The sequence below is a fragment of the Hemicordylus capensis genome, chromosome 2 (assembly GCF_027244095.1).
Source record: "Hemicordylus capensis ecotype Gifberg chromosome 2, rHemCap1.1.pri, whole genome shotgun sequence".
Taxonomy (NCBI): Eukaryota; Metazoa; Chordata; class Lepidosauria; order Squamata; family Cordylidae; genus Hemicordylus; species Hemicordylus capensis.
In genome coordinates this window covers 295,505,972-295,524,988 of record NC_069658.1, presented here as the reverse complement: position 1 = coordinate 295,524,988, position 19,017 = coordinate 295,505,972, and the positions used below count along the sequence as shown (strand labels likewise).

Genomic DNA, 19,017 nt, shown 5'->3' with positions numbered 1-19,017 from the left:
ACCTGGTTTGCTTTTGAATGGGTGACTGCATGTGTGAGCTTGGTATTATTCCCCTTTGGGGAAGGGGCTGCACTGGGAAGATCACTTGCATGCAGAAAGTTCCAAATTATCTTCCTGGCATCTCCAAGACTGGGCTGAGAGAGATTCCTACCTGCAACCTCTGAGTAGGAGTGTGCACGAAGCGTTTCAGTGCCTCTATTTTGAGGTGCCGAAACTACTTGAGCTGCCCCAGCCAAACTGTTTCAGCAGGCCCCAAGTGGGCACTTCAGAAGGAGGAAGACAGGTCTTACTTGCCCCTCAGCCATTCCTCCACTGCCCCACTGTGGCATTGTTGGTATTAATGCCACATCATGTGGCTGCAGTGCTGCTCTCAGCAGTCCGCGGGCAGCATTGGCACATAAATGGCATCCATGTATGCGCAAATACCATTTATGTGCTGATGCTGCTGGGAGCAGCACTGTGGCTACGTTGTGCAGCATTTACTACCAACAGTGCTGTGACGGAGGGGCAGGTAAGACATGCCTACCTCCTTTTAAAGCGCCTGCTCTCTACCCCCGGATGTGCACAAAATCTTTGTGCACATCCCTACCTTGGAGAAGCCACTGCCAGTCTGTATAGACAGTATTGAGCTAGATGGACCAATGGTCTGATTTGCTTAAGGCAGCTTCTTTTGTTTCTAAGAATGGGTCCTCTTTTACCTACATGTTGAAGCTTAAATGTTGTTGCATATTGTTAGAGCCACCTTGGATTGCTTTTTAGCAGAAGACCTAGGGGTTGGTTTATGTTTCGTGTGCATGTGTGGCGAGGGGTGGGGGGATGGATATTAGGTGACAGTTCACCTCTGCTTACTCTGGGAAGTAAACCTTTTCCAGTTGCTGTCTTTCCCCATATTCACTGATATGCTCTCTAGCCTGCTTGGTTTGGGACTGAACTGGAGCCAATTCTGTCTCTGAAGTAATTAAGGCCATTTGCTGTTTGCATATGGAATGCGCTGTATGTAGTAGCCTATAAAAGACACCTAATGGCGCAACAAGGAAGTAACTTGCCTAGGGAGCTATAGGTTGCTGGTTCGAATCCTCGCTGGTATGTTTCCCAGACAATGGGAAACTCCTGTATCAGGCAGCAGCGATATAGGAAGATGCTGAAAGGGCTTTCTCGGTTGCCGCCCCACTTCTCTGGAATTCCCTTCCCCTGCAGATTCGTTTAGCTCCTTCTTGGTCTATTTTTAAATCTTTATTGAAGACTTTTCTTTTTTGCCAGGCTTTTACCCTGTAGTTTATCTATTCCTCCCGCCCCCCCCACTGTTAGTTACTTTAGTTTTATTTAGAATGTAACTTTAATGCTGTCTTGTTTTGCATGTTTTTGTACACCACCCAGAGTCTTCGGAGTGAGTGGTATATGAAATAAACTAACTAACGATCTGTCTGTCTGTCTGTCTATCTGTCTATCTATCTATCTCCGCATCTCTGCACGGGAGATGGCAATGGTAAACCCCTCCTGTATTCTAACAAAGAAAACCACAGGGCTCTGTGGGCTCCAGGAGTCAAAATTGACTTGACAGCACAGCTTTACCTTAGCAGCCTATAAAAGGTCCTTCAGATTTTAACACTTATGGTGTATGAAGATGCTGCAGAACATTTCATGGAACTTTAGAGCTGGAAAGGACCTTGAAGGTATGATAGTCTAATGTCCTCCTCACAACAGGAAACTCCTGTGCATTCCTTACAGATGGCCATCTGACCTCTCTCTTAAAACTGCAAGCAAAGGAGAACCCACCACTGTATGAACAGTTCTTATGGCTAAGAAACTCTTCCTGATCTCTGATCTGAATCTGCTTCTTTGGACACTTTACTTTCTATCTTGGAGTCAGTCCCATACATTCTGGTGGCAGATCTTAGTGGATTAGAAAGGCCAATGAATTGGCATAACTTCTTTTACCACAACTATGAACACTACTATTTCACTTTGTTAAGTTTTCAGCTTTTAAATAGCCTTCTTCCCAAAACTTCAGTCAACAGTTACTAGGTTCCTTTGTTAGGATGAAAGTCAACTTCACTTAATAGAAAATATCCTTGATGTAATTGTGGAGTTTAAGTCACCTTAAGTGGTGCAGCAGGGAAATGCTTGACTAACAAGCAGAAGGTTGCTGGTTCGAATCTCCACTGGTACTATATCAGGCAGACTGTGGGAAATACCTATATCGGGCAGCAGCAATACAGGAAGATGCTGAAGGCATCATCTCATACTGCATGGGAGGAGGCAATAGTAAACCCCTCCTGTATTCTACCAAAGAAAACCACAGGGCTCTGTGGGAGCCAGGAGTCAAAATCGACTTGATGGCACACTTTACCTGTAATAGTGGAGTTTAGAAGTGTTGGGAATTTTATGCTTAATACTTGCTTAATGTTCATGTTAAAGGGTGTACAATATTTGAACAAAACTATAGATACATTGCAATGAATGCTAGCTTAACACTACATCCTGAACAAATTCTGACCTACTTTTCAGGTTCCTAGTTTAATTCCTTTGAACTGTGTGGTAATAACCTGTTAATCACTGTAGAATTAATTGTGTGTAGGTAGTATTGAATAACTGTGTGTGTGTGAGAGAGAGAGAGTGTAATTGAAGACAGAAGTAAAAAAACAACAACAGTGATGTTGGACTTTTACTTCTGGCTAGGAGAAGTTGGGTGATAGTTTCCCTTCTCTTCTTCCCATCTTTGGAATTTATAGCATTTCCAACTCTGATATCAATAGGCCATGAAAATCAGTATGAAGCATACTCTTAGTTAATCTGACTAGAAATGTCTGTCGTGAAAAAGGATTATCTGCACAAGATTCAAGAGGGGTTGAAGCTTAAGCCATCTTAAGTCATGAATATCTTGGTTTCCATGCTGAAAATATCCATGGTTGCACAGGATGAGAAAATATTTTCTCTGGGTTGTTATATATTACTAAAGCCTTTTCCTTAATAGCACTGATGACTAGAAGATGGTTGCTCAATCTATCTCTCCCCCCACCCCCTATATATTTCTCTTAAGGAGTACCCATCACTAATCCCATGCATTGCAGCTCTCAGGAGAGTTCATGAGCGAGCTGCCGGCAGGGGAAGAGGAAAGCAGCAGTGCCAGAAAGGCTAGCTTGCTTGCGGGTGGGTGGAGAGAAGGCAGCAGTGGGTGGCGGTGGGCAGGTGGGCAAAGAAAACTGGATGGCAGGTGGGGGAGAGAAAATGACGGCAGCAGCAGAGTGAGGGGGAGAACTAGAGGCACAGATGCTCTGAGCCTGGCCCAGCTAGCTAGTATTAAAAGCCTTTGATACCTACAAGTCATAGGTACTGCAGCTAGCTGACAGTGATCTTGGGCAACTAGCCTCCAAGTGCATCTTGTGTGCTTTTGGTTAGCTAATGCTGCTTTATGGATTAGCACTTAGTGTCCATTTCCCTGTGTGTGTGGGAGAGGGGCAGGCAGGCAGGCAGGCAACAAAAGGGTTCCTCCTACCAAGGAAACTGACCCTTGGAGGCTGCTCTTAGACCTGCTCCTAGACCTTTGAGGAAGTTAGGTGCATAAAATAACAGTACAGACAGAACATGGCAAATATTGGCTAGAAGGGGCTGTACTATTCTGCATCCTTGCAGTTTATAGTTAGTTGTTTGTTATTTATTAATTTAGTACATTTATATACCACCCCATACAAAAATGTCCCTGGGTGGTTCACAATATAAAACTAATTAAAACATTAACATAACTAAAGCAATTTAAAATACAATAAAAACTCTAACACTGAAGATTTAAAATTATAAACTTAAAAGCCTGACTAAACAGGTATGTGTTAGGCCCTTCTTAAAAAATATTCAGAGAAGGGGAAACCACCATCCAAGCTGGTGACGACCGCAACCGGACCACTCCAGATGATCTGGACAGGTGATGGGGTTGATGAAGAAGGCACTCTCTTAAAATACTTCAGCCTCTCTTGCTTTCCAGAAGGTGTTTAAAAATCCACTGCATGCATCTGACTTGTGTCTGAGTTTAAAAAACAAAACACTCAAACAAAAAGAGTATCTTGGGTAAGGATACACTAAATTACCTGACAAGGGAAGATGAATAAGATAGACAAACAAATGGTTTTTCTTTGTCTAGAAAACAGATATATTAAAAATGCTAGAATTTGGTTGTGTATCCATCCATAACTACGAGGACCTAGAAAGCAAATTATATTCTAAGTGGAGGATGTTAACTTGTATGTACTAAATGTGTTTGTATTTACAGGACTAAAATGACAAGGCCACTGTCAAATGACAATCTAAATTGTCTAAATACCACTTGTAAATATGATTAGGGCTTAAGTGTTTAGTCATACAGTTTCATGGCTTTTCTTAAAATGTTGATACTGACATGTATCAAACTTCAGGTTTCCAGGCTGAATAGAGGGTCGGATTGCCATGTTTTAAATATACAGTTCTAGAAAACGAAGTCAGACAGTTTAGATTAAAATCTGCATTTCCAGAAGGGTAAACCTTATCAGCTGCTTGGAGTCATGGCTATTGGAAACGCAGATCCATGTTGATTGTTGGTAGGGTTAACTGGAAAAAATTACACTTAAAATTATCCAAGGAAATGTGTATTGTCAAGACATGGCAAAAGTTTAACATCTTTCCAATTCCATGAGGAAGCCTTAACCCACCTGCCAAAGTGTATATTTAGCATTTGTGGCTGAAAAGTGGTCGGGGGGGGGGGGGCGTTCTGTAACAACTGTTTCTCCTTGATCACCTTGAAGCAATTGGTTTTTGTTCTAAATAGCCAGGTAAGGGTTCACTTATAGGCCAGATTTGTAACCTGCATTAGGACTAGGACTTGCATTAATTTCGAGTTCCCCAATTCTGTTCATCAGTCTCCCTCTGAGACCTTCTGTTTCTGTAGCACTGTCTTTTCTCTACAAAGATCAGCAGTCATAAGCTTGATAAAACATATGAAAGATCAGGACAAAAGACTGGCTTGAAAATGGTTCCTTAATATGAAATGCTACGTAGATTGCATCTCGAAAGGTTTTCCAACTTGACCTTTTATCAGCCAAAGCATGGAACTCTTGAAGTTAGTGAAACTCTGTTGGGTTTCTTCTGCTCTGTACACAGTGTTAATCCTGTTCTCGGGGATCAAAATGCTGGAACATAACTCTACTTTTTATAATTGGAATAAATTATACATACTTTTAGCAGATCACATAGGTGTTTCTAGGTCCTAGCAAGGTGACTGAAAGTATGCATAATAAAGCCACTTTACCAAGAGAAATCCTGCTTTGGTGTGTATTAAAGATAACTAGTACCAGTGAAAGTAAACTTATAGACACAGGGATGTGGCAGACATAGGAAGCTGCCATACACCAAGTCAGACCATTGGTTCGTCTAGCTCAGTATTATCTACACAGACTGGTGGTGGCTTCTCCAAGGTTGCAGGCAGGAATGTCTCTCAGGACTTTTTTGGAGATGCCAGGGAGGGATCTTGGAACCTTTTGCATGCAAGCATGCAGATACTCTTCCCAGAGTGGCTCCATCCCCTAAAGGGAATATCTTAACAGTGCTAACACGTTTAGTCTATCATTCAAAAGCAAACCAGGATGGGCCCTGCTTAGCAAAGGGGACAAGTCATGTTGGCTACCACAAGACCAGCTCTCTTCCTGTGCAGTTGTCTACAGCATCAAATCATGGGGGTGGTTTGCAGGTGCCTGCACCCCACACAGTTGTCACTGGGAACTGTGTGACAACTGGGGCAGGAGGAGCGGTGAGGAAGCAGATTACCCCACCCCAGCCAGCACCAAGTATAATTTGTCTCCCACTTCAGTTAAAATAATCTGTACAATACATAATACCTGAACTGGATGATGTGGGGGGCACCAAAGTCATGCTTTGCTTAGGGTGCCAAACACCTTAGGGCCAGTCCTATGATGATCTTGAACCAAATGATGCCACTGCAGTCTACTACTTGGATCTGAAAAATGACTGTCATGGGACACGTCCATTTTTGAGGCAGATTTGGTGGCTATTTGCTTTCAAAAGGACTAAAAAGTTAAAAGTGAGCCTGAAAAGCTATTTTGGTAAAACAGTGGTAAAACTGCCGCCCTGTAACCAGAAGGTTACAAGTTCGATCCTGACCAGGGGCTCAAGGTTGACTCAGCCTTCCATCCTTCCGAGGTCGGTAAAATGAGTACCCAGAATGTTGGGGGCAATATGCTAAATCATTGTAAACCGCTTAGAGAGCTCCGGCTATAGAGCGGTATATAAATGTAAGTGCTATTGCTATTGCTATTGCTATTGCTATTTTGTACTGTCTTTATGCAAATCCCTATTTTTGCTGAAGCAGCACTTGTTGTGTTGTACTTTGTACATGATCTTGACTTGTATCCTCGTAGTCAACACAGTGAGATCATCTGTACCTGACTTGTGTTTTGAATTGGGAGGAGGAAAGAGAGGGATTGCCATTGTACATCCTGGAGTCGGAGCCAATCTTTTTCTTACCTATAAATTGAGAACACTGTAAATAGGGAAGAAACTTGGCATATGAGGATACATGAGATGTTACTCAGTTTATGGCTGAATGTAGATTTTATGGGATTTGCATGGCTGCTGTTGAAAATAGCAGCTGCATATTTTCCCCCTTCTCCACCAGAAATAGCTAGTAAAATGAAACATGCAGCAGGATGTCATTACATTGTAGGTTTTCCTACTTCCATTTCATGTCATAGGCTTTTACTTATGGAGTCGAGAAAACTTGTAGTGTGCTGATAACAGGAGGAGTTGCTTTTGATAGTTGTTCTGCTCCCATATCACCTCGGCGGGGTGGGGTGGGGGGACCAGCAGCATGTAGGTTGTAGTCTTAGACACAGTGGAGAGAGGAGGAAGAGGTGACACTGAGCCTCTGCTTTTTAGTAATGGCCACGTTGTTCCTGTAAGTGTAGTTCTTCTGGCTAAGCCTCAGAAGTAAGGCAGTCTTATTTGTGCACACTGGAAGTAAACATGCATAGACTGGATTGCATCTGTTTCCAAATGTAAAGAAGCCTGACAGGGAAGAGTTGCTTTTTTTGGGGGATCATAGGAAGCTGCCATATACTGAGTCGGACCATAGGTCCATCTCGCTCAGTATTGTCTACACAGACTGGCAGTGGCTTCTCCAAGGTTGCAGGCAGGAATCTCTCTCAGCCCTATCTTGGAGATGCCAGGGAAGGAACTTGAAGCCTAGATGCTCTTCCCAGAGTGGCTCCATCCCCTAAAGGGAATATCTTACAGTGCTCACACTTCTAGTCTCCCTTCAGTTGGACATCATGGAATATGCATAAGTGACAATACTTTACACTTAGAAGTTTGCTTGCACGCAGTGGTGATCTTCAGTGTTTTTTCAAGCACAGAGCACTTTTCCAAAGCAACAACAAAACAGTTCATTGTAAGAGCCATTTCCTACTGCACTGACCTCCTATGCAGTGCTGAGCTTTCCCCAGCATTAGGAAGGGGCCCTTTAAGAGAAAGGAGCCCTCTTGAGTCCCAGCACCATCTTGGAAGGTGTACACAGAGTACTTGGAAGTGTAGTCCTTCTAGTGGTTTCCCCATGAGAGCCCTGTGGGAAAGTGCTGGGAAGGACTACACTTCCTGACACTCTGTGCCCACCTTTCAAAATGGGGCTGGGGCTTGAGGGCTCAGTTTCGCCTAAAGGTCTCCCCTGGTGCCTGGCAGTGGGAAGGGTCACTTCCACAGGGTGCCAGGGGTCTATGCAGAATATTCAGCTTTATCTAAAGAGTTGCATAGTCCTACACCTAGTGTCAATGGGAGCCACCACTGGCTTGCAAGCCTTGCGATAAAGAACACTGACATACATGATGCAAGTGAGAAAATGTGAAACCTAATTATCAGAGGTTGAATTTTTGGTCCTTTTCCAACCTACAGTTATAAAATGCAAGACATTGCTGAACAGGTTACACTGGACTTTCTGCTTCTGTGTTGCCTTTAGCATTAATGCTGATCCTCTATTACTTGTTCAACAGTTGTTAACCCCACACAGCATGAAGCTTGGCAGTGCATCCTAATGGGTCAGTAGTAAATCGGGAGTCGATTGCAGCTAGTCAGGTACCTTATATATCAAACCACTGTGTGTGCTTGACATAAAAGTTGATGTAACTGAAGGGCAGCATCTTTCTGGGCCTTGTTGCTGAGCACATAATGGGAAAAGTTCTAGTAAGAACTAATCTGATTCCTTTCCTTTCACTATTCCTCACAACTGGACTAAATTTGGTCCAGATTGGTTAGGTAGTTTACAGGTTAGCCCTCTTGCACCTATACGCATCTGCCATAATGAATTGGGGTTGGATGACTTATCACAAACTATGCCATTGAAGTGTCCCTAAAACTGTAACCTGATTTGGTTCATATTGGTCCATTCATTGTGAAATTGATGGGAGGGGCGCACACACACGCTCTCATGGAATGTGGGGTGATCTTATAAGCCTTACACTGGCCTTCCTTGAGGACCAGGGTCTGAAACCCAGTACTCTGACATGACAGTCCTCTGCCTTAGCTTCGGTCCTGAAGCTGAGGAGGGCGGGGAGTACCTCACTCCACCCCCACCTCTCTCTTTTCTTGTGAAGAACTGCCAATATTGTTCCTTCACCAATTCATCATTTTCCTTCATGGAACCTCAACGTCCTGAACGCCCTCACACGGGCTCTCTTCGAACCGATTTAGTCTTTCCCACAAAAGTATCGATCCTACAAGGTCCTATACTAGTGGTGATCACTTCAGCACGTAGGGTTCCGGAATTGGGGAAACTCTCGGTTCAGAAGGAGCTCTGCATCTTCCAGCCAGACATGGTGGCCTGTCGTATCAAGAGCAAGGAGTGGAAGTTAACCTTTTGTGAACCCTGACCTCCTACTTCAGAAGAGAAAGAACCCTTCACAGTAAGTCCAATGCTTCTTCTGTATTCCAGGCCAGCCCTACCATCATGTGTTGGGTCTTGAAGTCCGTAGAGCTCTGATAAGGGGCAGGGGCTAGTCCTCTTCCTTCATGTAGGGGCCAGCAAGGCACTCTGGATGAGCTGAAGTCATCTCTCAAAAACTGCATCTCACCCTCTCCTCAGCTCCTCTATAATGTGCAAAGAATGGGAGGTGACATCTGCCCTCCCCACTTGACACAGGGCTTTTGGGTAGTGAGGAAGCTGTGCAACTCCCCACTCCCACCCCATCTCAGGTTGTGTGCACAAAGTAAGAGATAACTTGAATGAGATGCTCTGCTGCTGGAAGAGATGACTGGCTTGCAATGCTTCTTGCTTCCAATGGCAAAAATGCATGAGCCAGTCCTGTCTCAGTCTTAGGTAGTTAGGTTCATCAAGTTGTGGGGCTGCCTTTGTACATAGTTTGGAAACTTCAGTTAGTTCAAAATACGGCAGCCAGATTGGTCTCTGGGGTAACCCGGAGAGACCATATTATGCCTGTCTTAAAACAGCTGCACTGGCTGCCGATATGTTTCCGTGCAAAATACAAAGTGCTGGTTATTACCTTTAAAGTTCTGAATGGCTTGGGTCCGGGTTACCTTAGAGAACGCCTTCTTTGGTATGATCCCTATTGCTCGTTGAGGTCATCTGGAGAGGTCCGTCTCCAGTTACCACCGGTACATCTGCTGGCGACTCGGAACCGGGCCTTTTCTGTAGCTGCTCCTGGTCTATGGAATGCACTCCCGACAGATATCCGCAGTTTAGGCTTGCTGTCGGCCTTTAAGAGAGCCCTAAAAACCTATTTATTTGGCCTGGCCTTCCAAGGCTTGTAAAGTGGTGGTGTTTTTAAAAGTATTTCAATTGGTTTTAAATAGTTAATCATTTTTGAATTGTTTTTATATTGTTTTTAGCATTGTGTTTGAATTGAGGGTTTTATGTCTTTATAAAGTTCTTGTACACCACCCAGAGCCTCTGGATGGGGTGGTTTATAAACGTAAGAAAGAAATAACAAGACTGTCCGGAATCGATCAGCCCAAGGTGATGAGCACTTGACAGAAAAACCTCATTATTTAGGAAATAAGCTCGCTTTTGTAGGCTTTGTGGAAAAGCCTCGCATAAGTAAAGGTGTCAGGAAGGAAGCAATGACAAAATTTGCTGTTGAGATGGATACTTGGCTGAAAAGGGCACTTGGAGTTCAAAAGACATAGAAAAGAATATGTACAAAATATTTTCCAATATACCCTTGTTCAGTGATGATACATTAGCCAGGAGGATGCTATTTTAGAGCATCTGCTTTGCATGTAGAAGGTCCTAGGTTCAATTGCTGACATCTCCTGGTAGAGTTTAGCAGGTTCCTGCCTGAAACTTCGGAGAACTGCTGACGGTCAGTGTAACCATACTGAGCCAGTTGGACAAATAGTCTGACTTGGTGTTAAGGCAGCTCCCTATGTTCTTATGTACAATCAATATTGTTACCTTGGTCACAGTTACGCTTTAGTAGTTTGTGGTAAAAAGAGAAGTGTAGTATATGCAGATGTTTCAGTAAATTGAGAATTCAAATGCATGTACTAGAAGCATAAGCACTCAGATGTTCCCACTTGAAGGAGCTGAAAACCACATGCAGGAACTGGTAAGGAATATGTTAAAAATTGTATCTACTCCAGCTCTGAAAACTCTTTATTTGTATTGCATTAGTGCCTAAAGGCCTTGAGTAGGTTGGGCCCCATTTGTATGTCTTGTGCAAGCACAGTCCTATACAGTCTGTGGGGGTGCGAAGATGTGAAATCTGAATGTGAGCTTGTCAAACTGGCTTTGACAACAGTTGGCTCTCCAACTCAAGCAGGAGACCTCTGTTCTGGATGCTTTGGGTGTGTGTTAGCCGTATGTTTTGTTTGGATTCAACAGTTCTGGCTGTCTCTTCCCAAGCGGCCTCTGTTCTAGCAATTTGATATTTAAATATATATGTTTATAGTGTTAACCTCCCCCCCACCTCCCCCGTGCATGTTTCATTCTCTGAGGGGTAGGGTTTGGGATATACATGCCTGTCAGTTCTGCTTCCCAAGTGAGAATTCCCAAAATCATTAGGAGATCAAATCAAGAAGTTGGCAGAGTAGAAAGACTTTAAATTAATCTCCCAGTTAAAATTGCCACCTGCTTAAACCTTTTCTCTGAGGTGATGGTGCCTAGACTTCTGTTTAGTGCTCAGACAGGCTTCGTTTTCTTTATTAATCATTTGCCAGTTTTCTAGCCCCGCAGAGCAAAGCAAACACTTCTGATTTGCTTTAGCAGTTGAGCAAAGTTGATGTCATTGCTGTAGTATGTGGCATTGTACCTGATGATCACTAAAGAGGTGAGGCCCCTCCATATGAATAAGAGGAAATTGTGCAGCCAGTAGTGGTTAGGCACAGCCCTGAAAACTGCTGAGCCCAGAGTAGAGGAGTGCTGTTTCCTCTGAGCCATTGTTAACCCTTTTCCTCCCCCCCCCACAAGGTTTCAGCAAGCTGGGTTGTGCTTTGAAAGGAGGATAGATGAATATAAAGCTGACACCCACAAGAGGGAGGGTGTGCTGCTTAAATCTCTGCGAGTAATATTTTGGCTGTTGTTGTTTAACCTCCTTACCGGCACTTCAGGCACATGCTTGCTAGCCCCACCCCTGTTTTAACTAGAGAAGCAAGCCCATTCCTTCCTTGGCTCAGGTGGCTCCGCAGTAACATTTAGCTAATGAATCCAGAGAGTGGGGTGGTCCATCTGTCAGGACCCCTCACAGCTGACTCACAGGAAGTGCTAATAAGCTTGGCACTGGGCGAAACAGCTCCTGGATTCTGCCCCTCCTTCTCTCCTTCCCTGCTTCTGCCTCTGCCTACATGTTTCACAGGCTCTTTTTTTTTTTTTTTTTAATGAACTGATTTTGAAGTTTTAAGACTAAGAGGGGATCCCCTGGACGTTTCTGCCTGGCAGCCTTCAGGATGTGTTGCTTGAGACAATTTTAGACAGCTGTCAGTCTTCCTCTCTTCCCCCACCCCCCACCCCTGCTTCCCTTGTGCATTGCTTTGTCTGAAGAAAAAGGGTGACCATGGTCCAACGCTTCAGCCTCAGGAGGCAGCTCTCAAAGGTAGGTTACTTTTGCCACCAGGATATGTAGGTCTGTCCTCATTATTTCACTTCTTCTCTTGTAAATCAGTAAAATCTCTGCTAGTACAGAGGTGGGCGGGGGTCTGTGCATGACAGAAAGCAGCTCTGTCTTTTGTTCTTCCCTCTTCACAGACACAAAGGTTTTAAAAGCAAACTGCCCATTGGCAGACAAAGGGTTTTTTTGCCTTTAAATCCAGAACGGTCATAATGGACTTGGGAGAGCCTGCTGCTGCTTCCTGTAGATTTTAATCTCGGGTGTCCTTGCATAGTGTAAAGGAAACGGGGGGTTCTCGTTATCACAGATGGAAAAGCAACATGGGATAGAGCACATGGACTTGCTTCTGGGAAGGATAGTATTTCGCTGCTGTCCTGGAACTCCACCTGGCAAACCAGAGGGCAGCTCCTGCTATCACTTCCAAGTACCAGGCATGGCTTTTTGTGGAATGAAGAACAAAGGAGTTGTCTGGAAGAGGTTTTGCTGCTCTGCATCTTTTGTGTTAAGGTGCTATTTGGAATAATAACTTCATTCAATAAGCCCATGTTTTAGTTTCAAAACAGTTCTGTTTGTTGAAGAGAATTAGACCATAAAAATAGGGTCTGAAATACCCTTATGGGTAAAGCAATTCTAATTATAAACCATATATAGTAGACCTCGTTTGAACTGTAGAGGCTTGGTTTTCCAGAGCTTTGTAACCAGATAGATGTTGTGTTAAAATAAAACCCTTGCTTTGTATCTTTCACTGGAATGCCTGTAAAGGCTTTCTTTTTGTGTTAAATGCAGTGATCAGCTGCTGATCACTGCATTTAGGTCAAAATGTACTCCCTGCAGACAGTCTATTGGGAAGCTTTAGGGTGTTGCAATGAACTTGCATACTGTTCATCCCTTTTTAAAGAGTTCATCAGCATTTTTGAAATAGCTAAGCAGTGAGTATATCAATTACCAACAAAGATGGGATCCACCATTTTCCCCCTTTATCCTGATCAGGAGCTTGCAAGTGGAAAGTATTTTTGTTAGCAATGCAAACTCTTTGAGTGTTATAACCTTTCTCTCACTGACTGGCTTACAAGTAAAATGTTTAGGACTCGGATGCAATTCTGAACAGTACGTCTAAGATCTGGTGCTGTAAACATATCAATAGCAAACCTTTATATATTGGGTTTATTGTATTTGCTAATAAGCAGTCTTACTGAAACAATTGAAACTTGATGATTAAAGGTGGATTAGACACAGACCCATTTCTCATAAGAGGGGAGAGGCTGGGGATTCTTAGGGTCATTGTTTGAGGATTATTGGGAACAATGGAGTAGGGTTAATTGCTGGTAGTAAATTGCCTTGGGCTCATTGCTGGGTACTACCAGTACCCAGACAGTTTTGCAGAGACTTGGTAGCAACTATACAATCCATATAACTGGGATAAAGTCACATGGCCACTGTAGCTACATGCTTACACAAAATGAAAACTACACATTTACAGTGGCTAGACAAGGGTGGTCTGCAGGCTGCATTTTGGTCCTGCCCTAATATATTATGTGGTTCCTGCCTTTCTCTAGCCATATGGACTAGAAACTTACTTTTTAAAACAATGAAGTCTGAATGGCTCAAGCTGAATTCTGTGCCTAATGCTGTCTTCTGTGTATTCCTGCCCAGGTTGGAGTGGGGGTGGGGGGGCACAAGATTAAACATCTGTGAGAGTGTGGGCAGGTATGGCTGTTCCTTGTGTAATACCATAATTCTTGGGAGATTGTTTCCATGACCAGAGGTGTTCTGATGGTAGGAATTTATTCAAGCATCTGTACTTGTCACTTGTGGGGTGCCCATGGCAATACTTCAGTAATTTGAGAGCTATTTCAGCTACCTGCATCAGCAGAATTGATCAGGTGGTTTTTTTTTTCCCCAATAGGAAAAATACCACTAGTGGCATTGGGTCACTCCCGTTTATCCCGTCTATCCCTTAGAAATTATCTATCTATTAATTAATGTATAAATCTTCTGTAGCACAGCTGTGTATTCCTGGCCCGCCTCACATCCTTGACTAAGTTAACAACTTAATCACAATAAGTTGCATTATAAAGATACCTTGCATTAACAAACGGGCAAGAAAAATGTGGCATCTGAAACAATGTTATTTTCTGGATGATGAGCAGATTTATGAGTGAGCAGTGGTATAGATATAATATAGTGGCTGGTATCCAGACTAACCAAGCTCGCATGCTGTGTTCCAAACCAAACCAGCACAAGTGCTTGTGCAGGGAAGCGGGGTGTGTGGATTTTCACTCATCTGTTCCTTCTGAAGCACTCTATGCTGCCTGGAAATAGGTCCTTGAGGGCCAATAATCAGGGACAAATTTTCAGGTGGCACAGAGTGCTTCAATGAGAACAGGAGATCAGCAAAGATCACCCCACCTGTCCTGCTTTAGTTTGGAAAGCAGCACACACTCTTCCTTTTCTGCATGCTTCTTTCATCTAGATGTCAGCCAGTGTATATATTGTACCCCATCCCATGTAGAAAGGGTTTTTATTTCATTTCCCTTTTGTTTTATGCTGGTATTCAGTTGTAATATAACATGTTTTAATGGAACGTTGCCAGAAGTCCAGAGTATTCAGAGTTGCTGATCTCTTTGTCTTGTTTAAATTGGTTCTTGTTGTATCCAGGCAAGAATCTCAAAAGCTAGTCTCCTACACATATTGTTACTATAACTAGTAATTATGTAAAATAAGGGGAAATATACATACTGTTCACAGTCATGAGACTAACTTGTGCATATACTGGAGTTAGCCTGTGAGTATCCCTTTCAGCATTGTGCCATACATCAAAACTTATTCTTAAACTTTCCTAAGTTTTGTAGTGATCGATTCTAGTGCTATCTAATATGTGTTTACTGCCAAAATATTACCTCCTGAGGCTCTTATAACTTTACTAGAAAATCTCAAGACATTGTAAGACCTAGCTCAAGTTCAAATGAGCTGATTTCAATGTGATTTTTTCTGTATGCTGAAAACTATTTTTTCATGTAAAAGTTATTTTAAAACACAACAAACATGGGAGTAACTGGTAGTAGGAATAACAGAAAAATGCCAATCTCTATCTCACAATCAGAACTCAGTTCTGAGTTGTGTCTTTAAATCTCTATATCTGCCTGTTCTGGATGTGGTTACACTCCCCTAAAATATCAGGTACATAGCTTGGGAGTGCTCCTGGATCCAAAACTCTCTCTGATTTTTCAAGTTGAAGCAGTGGCCAAAAGCACTTTTTTATCAGCTTTGGCTGATAATCTGTGCTGAAGTATTGCTTAACCACAGTTAACACATGTGAGGAATGAGCCTAGAAAGGAGCATTGCCACCATAGTCTCTTCCCCATTGTGAAGGAGTCTGGAGATCTGATGTTTGATTTATTACATTTTCCGCCTTTTCTCCAAGGAACTTAACACAGTATGCATGTTTTTGCCCCCATTTTATTGGCCTAAGGTCACCCAGTGAGGCTACTTATTCCTCAGTAGTGCAATTCTGATTTTTCTCCAAACCCAAAATGTAAGCTCCCTGGCCTACACTAATGTGTGTAATTTTCAAGATGAGATCTGATCTTTTATAAGGAGAGACAAAAGTGAAATGACATTTTGACATGCTGATGTGGGCACACATCATGAACAGCTGTTGCTTGTTATGAGCTCTTTGTTTTTAATGGATCTGTAAAGTACTCCCTGATCATGGACCTAAGCCACCTTGCACATTCTGTACCTGCTAACTTGAAGCCTTTACAAGTACAAGGTTAATGATGGCATTTTGTATAAGTTGGTTGGTGTTCCAGTGTTAGCAGAGGATCTTTAGGGCTCTTCCATCTGCTCTTGTTAGAGACTCCCAAATGTAACAACATGGCACTGCTGAATGTTTATTGGGAACAATAGATAAAGCCTGGAAGTAAGTGTCAGCATTCCTGGAAATAAGTGTCAGCATATGTGTTGCTAGCAGAATGGAATTTCACTTGTGGCTTTACTTACAGTATATACAATAATTATATCCAACTTGAATGATATTTTTAGGGAAGGCTAGGGTGCTTTCTGCAAAATCCATAGTGTAAACGGAACAGGATAGCTTCTGTGTAAGAATGGGTAATGGTCTATATGCAGCAGGGCAAAGTGGAGGAATCTTGAGTTAGTACAACAGACCGTATCTTTTCATACACTAGATAGGGAATTGTATTTTGGGGCAGTATCCTGTATAAAGAAATACTCTGTAATTTTTTAAAAAAAACAAAACAGAACTAGCACATCAGGGAGGGAGCAGAGAGAAGGCCTCTCCCTGATGTAGTAGCTATTGTTACTTGCAAGAAGCTTGGGACACCAGAAAGCAGACTGAGCTCTTCTGCCACCTCTTTCTGCCACTTGTTTAGACCAAGCCTACATTTCCAACTAAATCTCCGAGAAATGCCAAACATTCTGGAACTTGTTTCTAGAAAAAGAAGAAATATTTTTGGGTCCATGAAGTGAACTTTAACTTTTCTTTTGTCTCCCAAGAAGAATACATGGCACCAATGTGATCATGTCCTATTAAGAAAAGTTGTGTTTGAGAGAGACCACTCCAGCCAATATAATATTCACAATAGTTTGGTTCAGTCATCCAGATTACAGCAACAGTCTACAGTATTCTCATTTTTGTTTTCAGCACAGAGCATGGATGGAATGAAGTTAAATAGTATGTATAACATCATCACTGGGCTCAGAAATCACTGGGTTCTCATGATTATATTTAAGTGCATGTAGCGAATATACAAATGTGTCTCTGTACAGAGAATAAAAGAAGGCATCTTTCAGCTTGGGCTCTTATTTCAGTTTTATCCAGAGAAACAACACTTATTTATTTGTGTCACTGTATATGCACACTCGTTCCTAAAGAGACATTTTATGTTTATGCGAGAACAGTTGTTACGGGGTGGACAATAAAGTTGCTATGCATAAAAGACTAAAAGTGGAATGTAACTTGCTAAGTTGCATTTTTAATAAAATATAATATTGTAAAACTCCTGTATGCCAACTTGGTAGGCTGTGTTTTATCAACCAGGCTTGTCTGGAAGCTTAAGAATAAGTATCAAGTTCCTTTTTTGCAGTGACCAAAGGGGATATTGGCTGGAGAGGTGATGCTTCAAAGTCTTCAATAAGACAGAACAAGCATCCATTAGAAACATAGTAGGAAGTGGAATTCTGCCTTGAGGTTGGGGTTTAGGGTAGTGGTAGTAATAGTTGAACCATTCAGGCTTAAAAATTCTAAAAGGTTGAGAGTTCTTTTTAAAGGGTTTTAAGCACACACTAAAGCATGGTTCACTTGGAAAGCTAGAACTTGGTATGTGGTGTTACTTTCTGGGAGCTATTGTAGAAATCCTTTCTCAGTGATACCTTATTAAAATGTCTGTAGGAAGCCTTTAAAACACATCAGGCAGGATCCAGACTAAGTTGGTCATGTCTAAGCACCATTGCAATAAATGAGATATTGGCTAGTCCTCTTTAAATTGAATAGGGACTCGGTTATGGTTAAATTAATCTGGATCCTGCACTTTGAGATTAACCAGTGCTCTCACTTCTTTTTTTACCCAAGAGATTGCTAAAAGTACTTGTAGGTGTGAATTGCGTGTAAAATTAAAGTCACAATTGTTACATAGTACCACATAAAGGATACAGATAATACCTTGTCAGATTATTTCCTCCAAGCAAATAAGTGGATGTCAGCAGCCAAATAGTGGCATTTAATGGCTTCTCAAGACAAAGTAAGTGTTAATAGGGTGGGTTTTTTTAATATAGCCAAGCTACTTTGCATTTGAACAAGGCACACTGAGTTAAATATTTGACTTTTTCCATGTTTCCCCTAATCTTAAATTTTCCATGTTTCCCCTAATCTTAAATTTTCTCTTAAATTTTCCTACATTGCTATGCTAGTGAATAGTAAGTCGATATGCTGATCTGAAAACATTTGCAACCCCCCTTTTAAAAACTAAATGCTTGAACCTGCTATTTGGCTAAAATGTGCATTGTCTTGTCTCTTCCTCTCTACTTTATCCTTAAGTGAAAATTATGTGAGGGAAACAAATCTGATAATGGAATAACTCTGCCTTGTGAGGCGAACTAGAAATTTGTCCAGAGTGCAGTTGCTGTCTGCAGTAGTCCACCACTTGTCTCCTTGAAGAAATGTTTACTAATAAGTATTTATGTTACTGCAACTAAAAATGATTTGGCTTACTGAAATATTAACAGATGAAATAGTAGATAACTTTTCTGACCTGTAAAGTGCTTACAGCTGTTGGTGACAGCTGCTTCACACAATGCTGCTACTATGCACAGACCAGTTGAAATAGTTTGTGCATGACCTCTCTTTCCATGGGACAAGCTGTGTTTCAAACCTTCTGGCTCTCCATGTAAACTCCACATTGTCTAGCTTGCCACCACGTTATCACAGGCTACTACCAGAGATTTCTAAGCACTGCAGCATGTAGATGAACTATGCAGTGGTGGTGTGCTGAGCAAATACAAAGAGCAACCTCCACATGGGTTATAGTTATTGTCTGAAGTGGCTCTGACTTCAAAGAGCATAGATCTCCCTTTGTCATGAGCCCAGTCAGTGTCAGATGACCTGTCTTAAAGCTGTGATGCTTGGCTGATTAGAAGTAAAGTGTGCTGCCAAGTCGGTGTTGACTCCTGGAGACCACAGAGCCCTGTGGTTTTCTTTGGAAGAATACAGGAGGGGTTTACCGTTGCCATCTCCCATGCAGTATAAGATGATGCCTTTCAGCATTTTCCTATATCGCTGCTGCCCAATATAGGTACCAGCAGGGATTTGAACCGGCAACCTCTGGCTTGCTAGTAAAATCATTTCCCCACTGTGCCATTAGGTGGCTTAGGGAAGATTTTTTCTTTCTTGGAAAAACATTGTCTT

General features: G+C 42.3%; 1 protein-coding gene across 8 annotated transcripts in view; it reads left to right on the top strand.

The window, feature by feature from the left end:
* The window catches only part of TMCC1 (transmembrane and coiled-coil domain family 1), a 185,936-nt gene that overhangs the window by 35,128 nt on the left and 131,791 nt on the right, over positions 1–19,017 (top strand). The window contains exon 1 of one of the 8 annotated variants that reach the window (XM_053298251.1): positions 11,867–12,077. The exons of the other annotated variants lie outside the window; for them this stretch is intronic. Within the exon in view, the coding sequence (XP_053154226.1) occupies positions 12,039–12,077 (39 nt within the window). The 5' untranslated portion in view covers positions 11,867–12,038. Of the gene's footprint in view, positions 1–11,866; positions 12,078–19,017 lie in introns of those variants that run through there. 8 annotated transcript variants of the gene reach the window in all.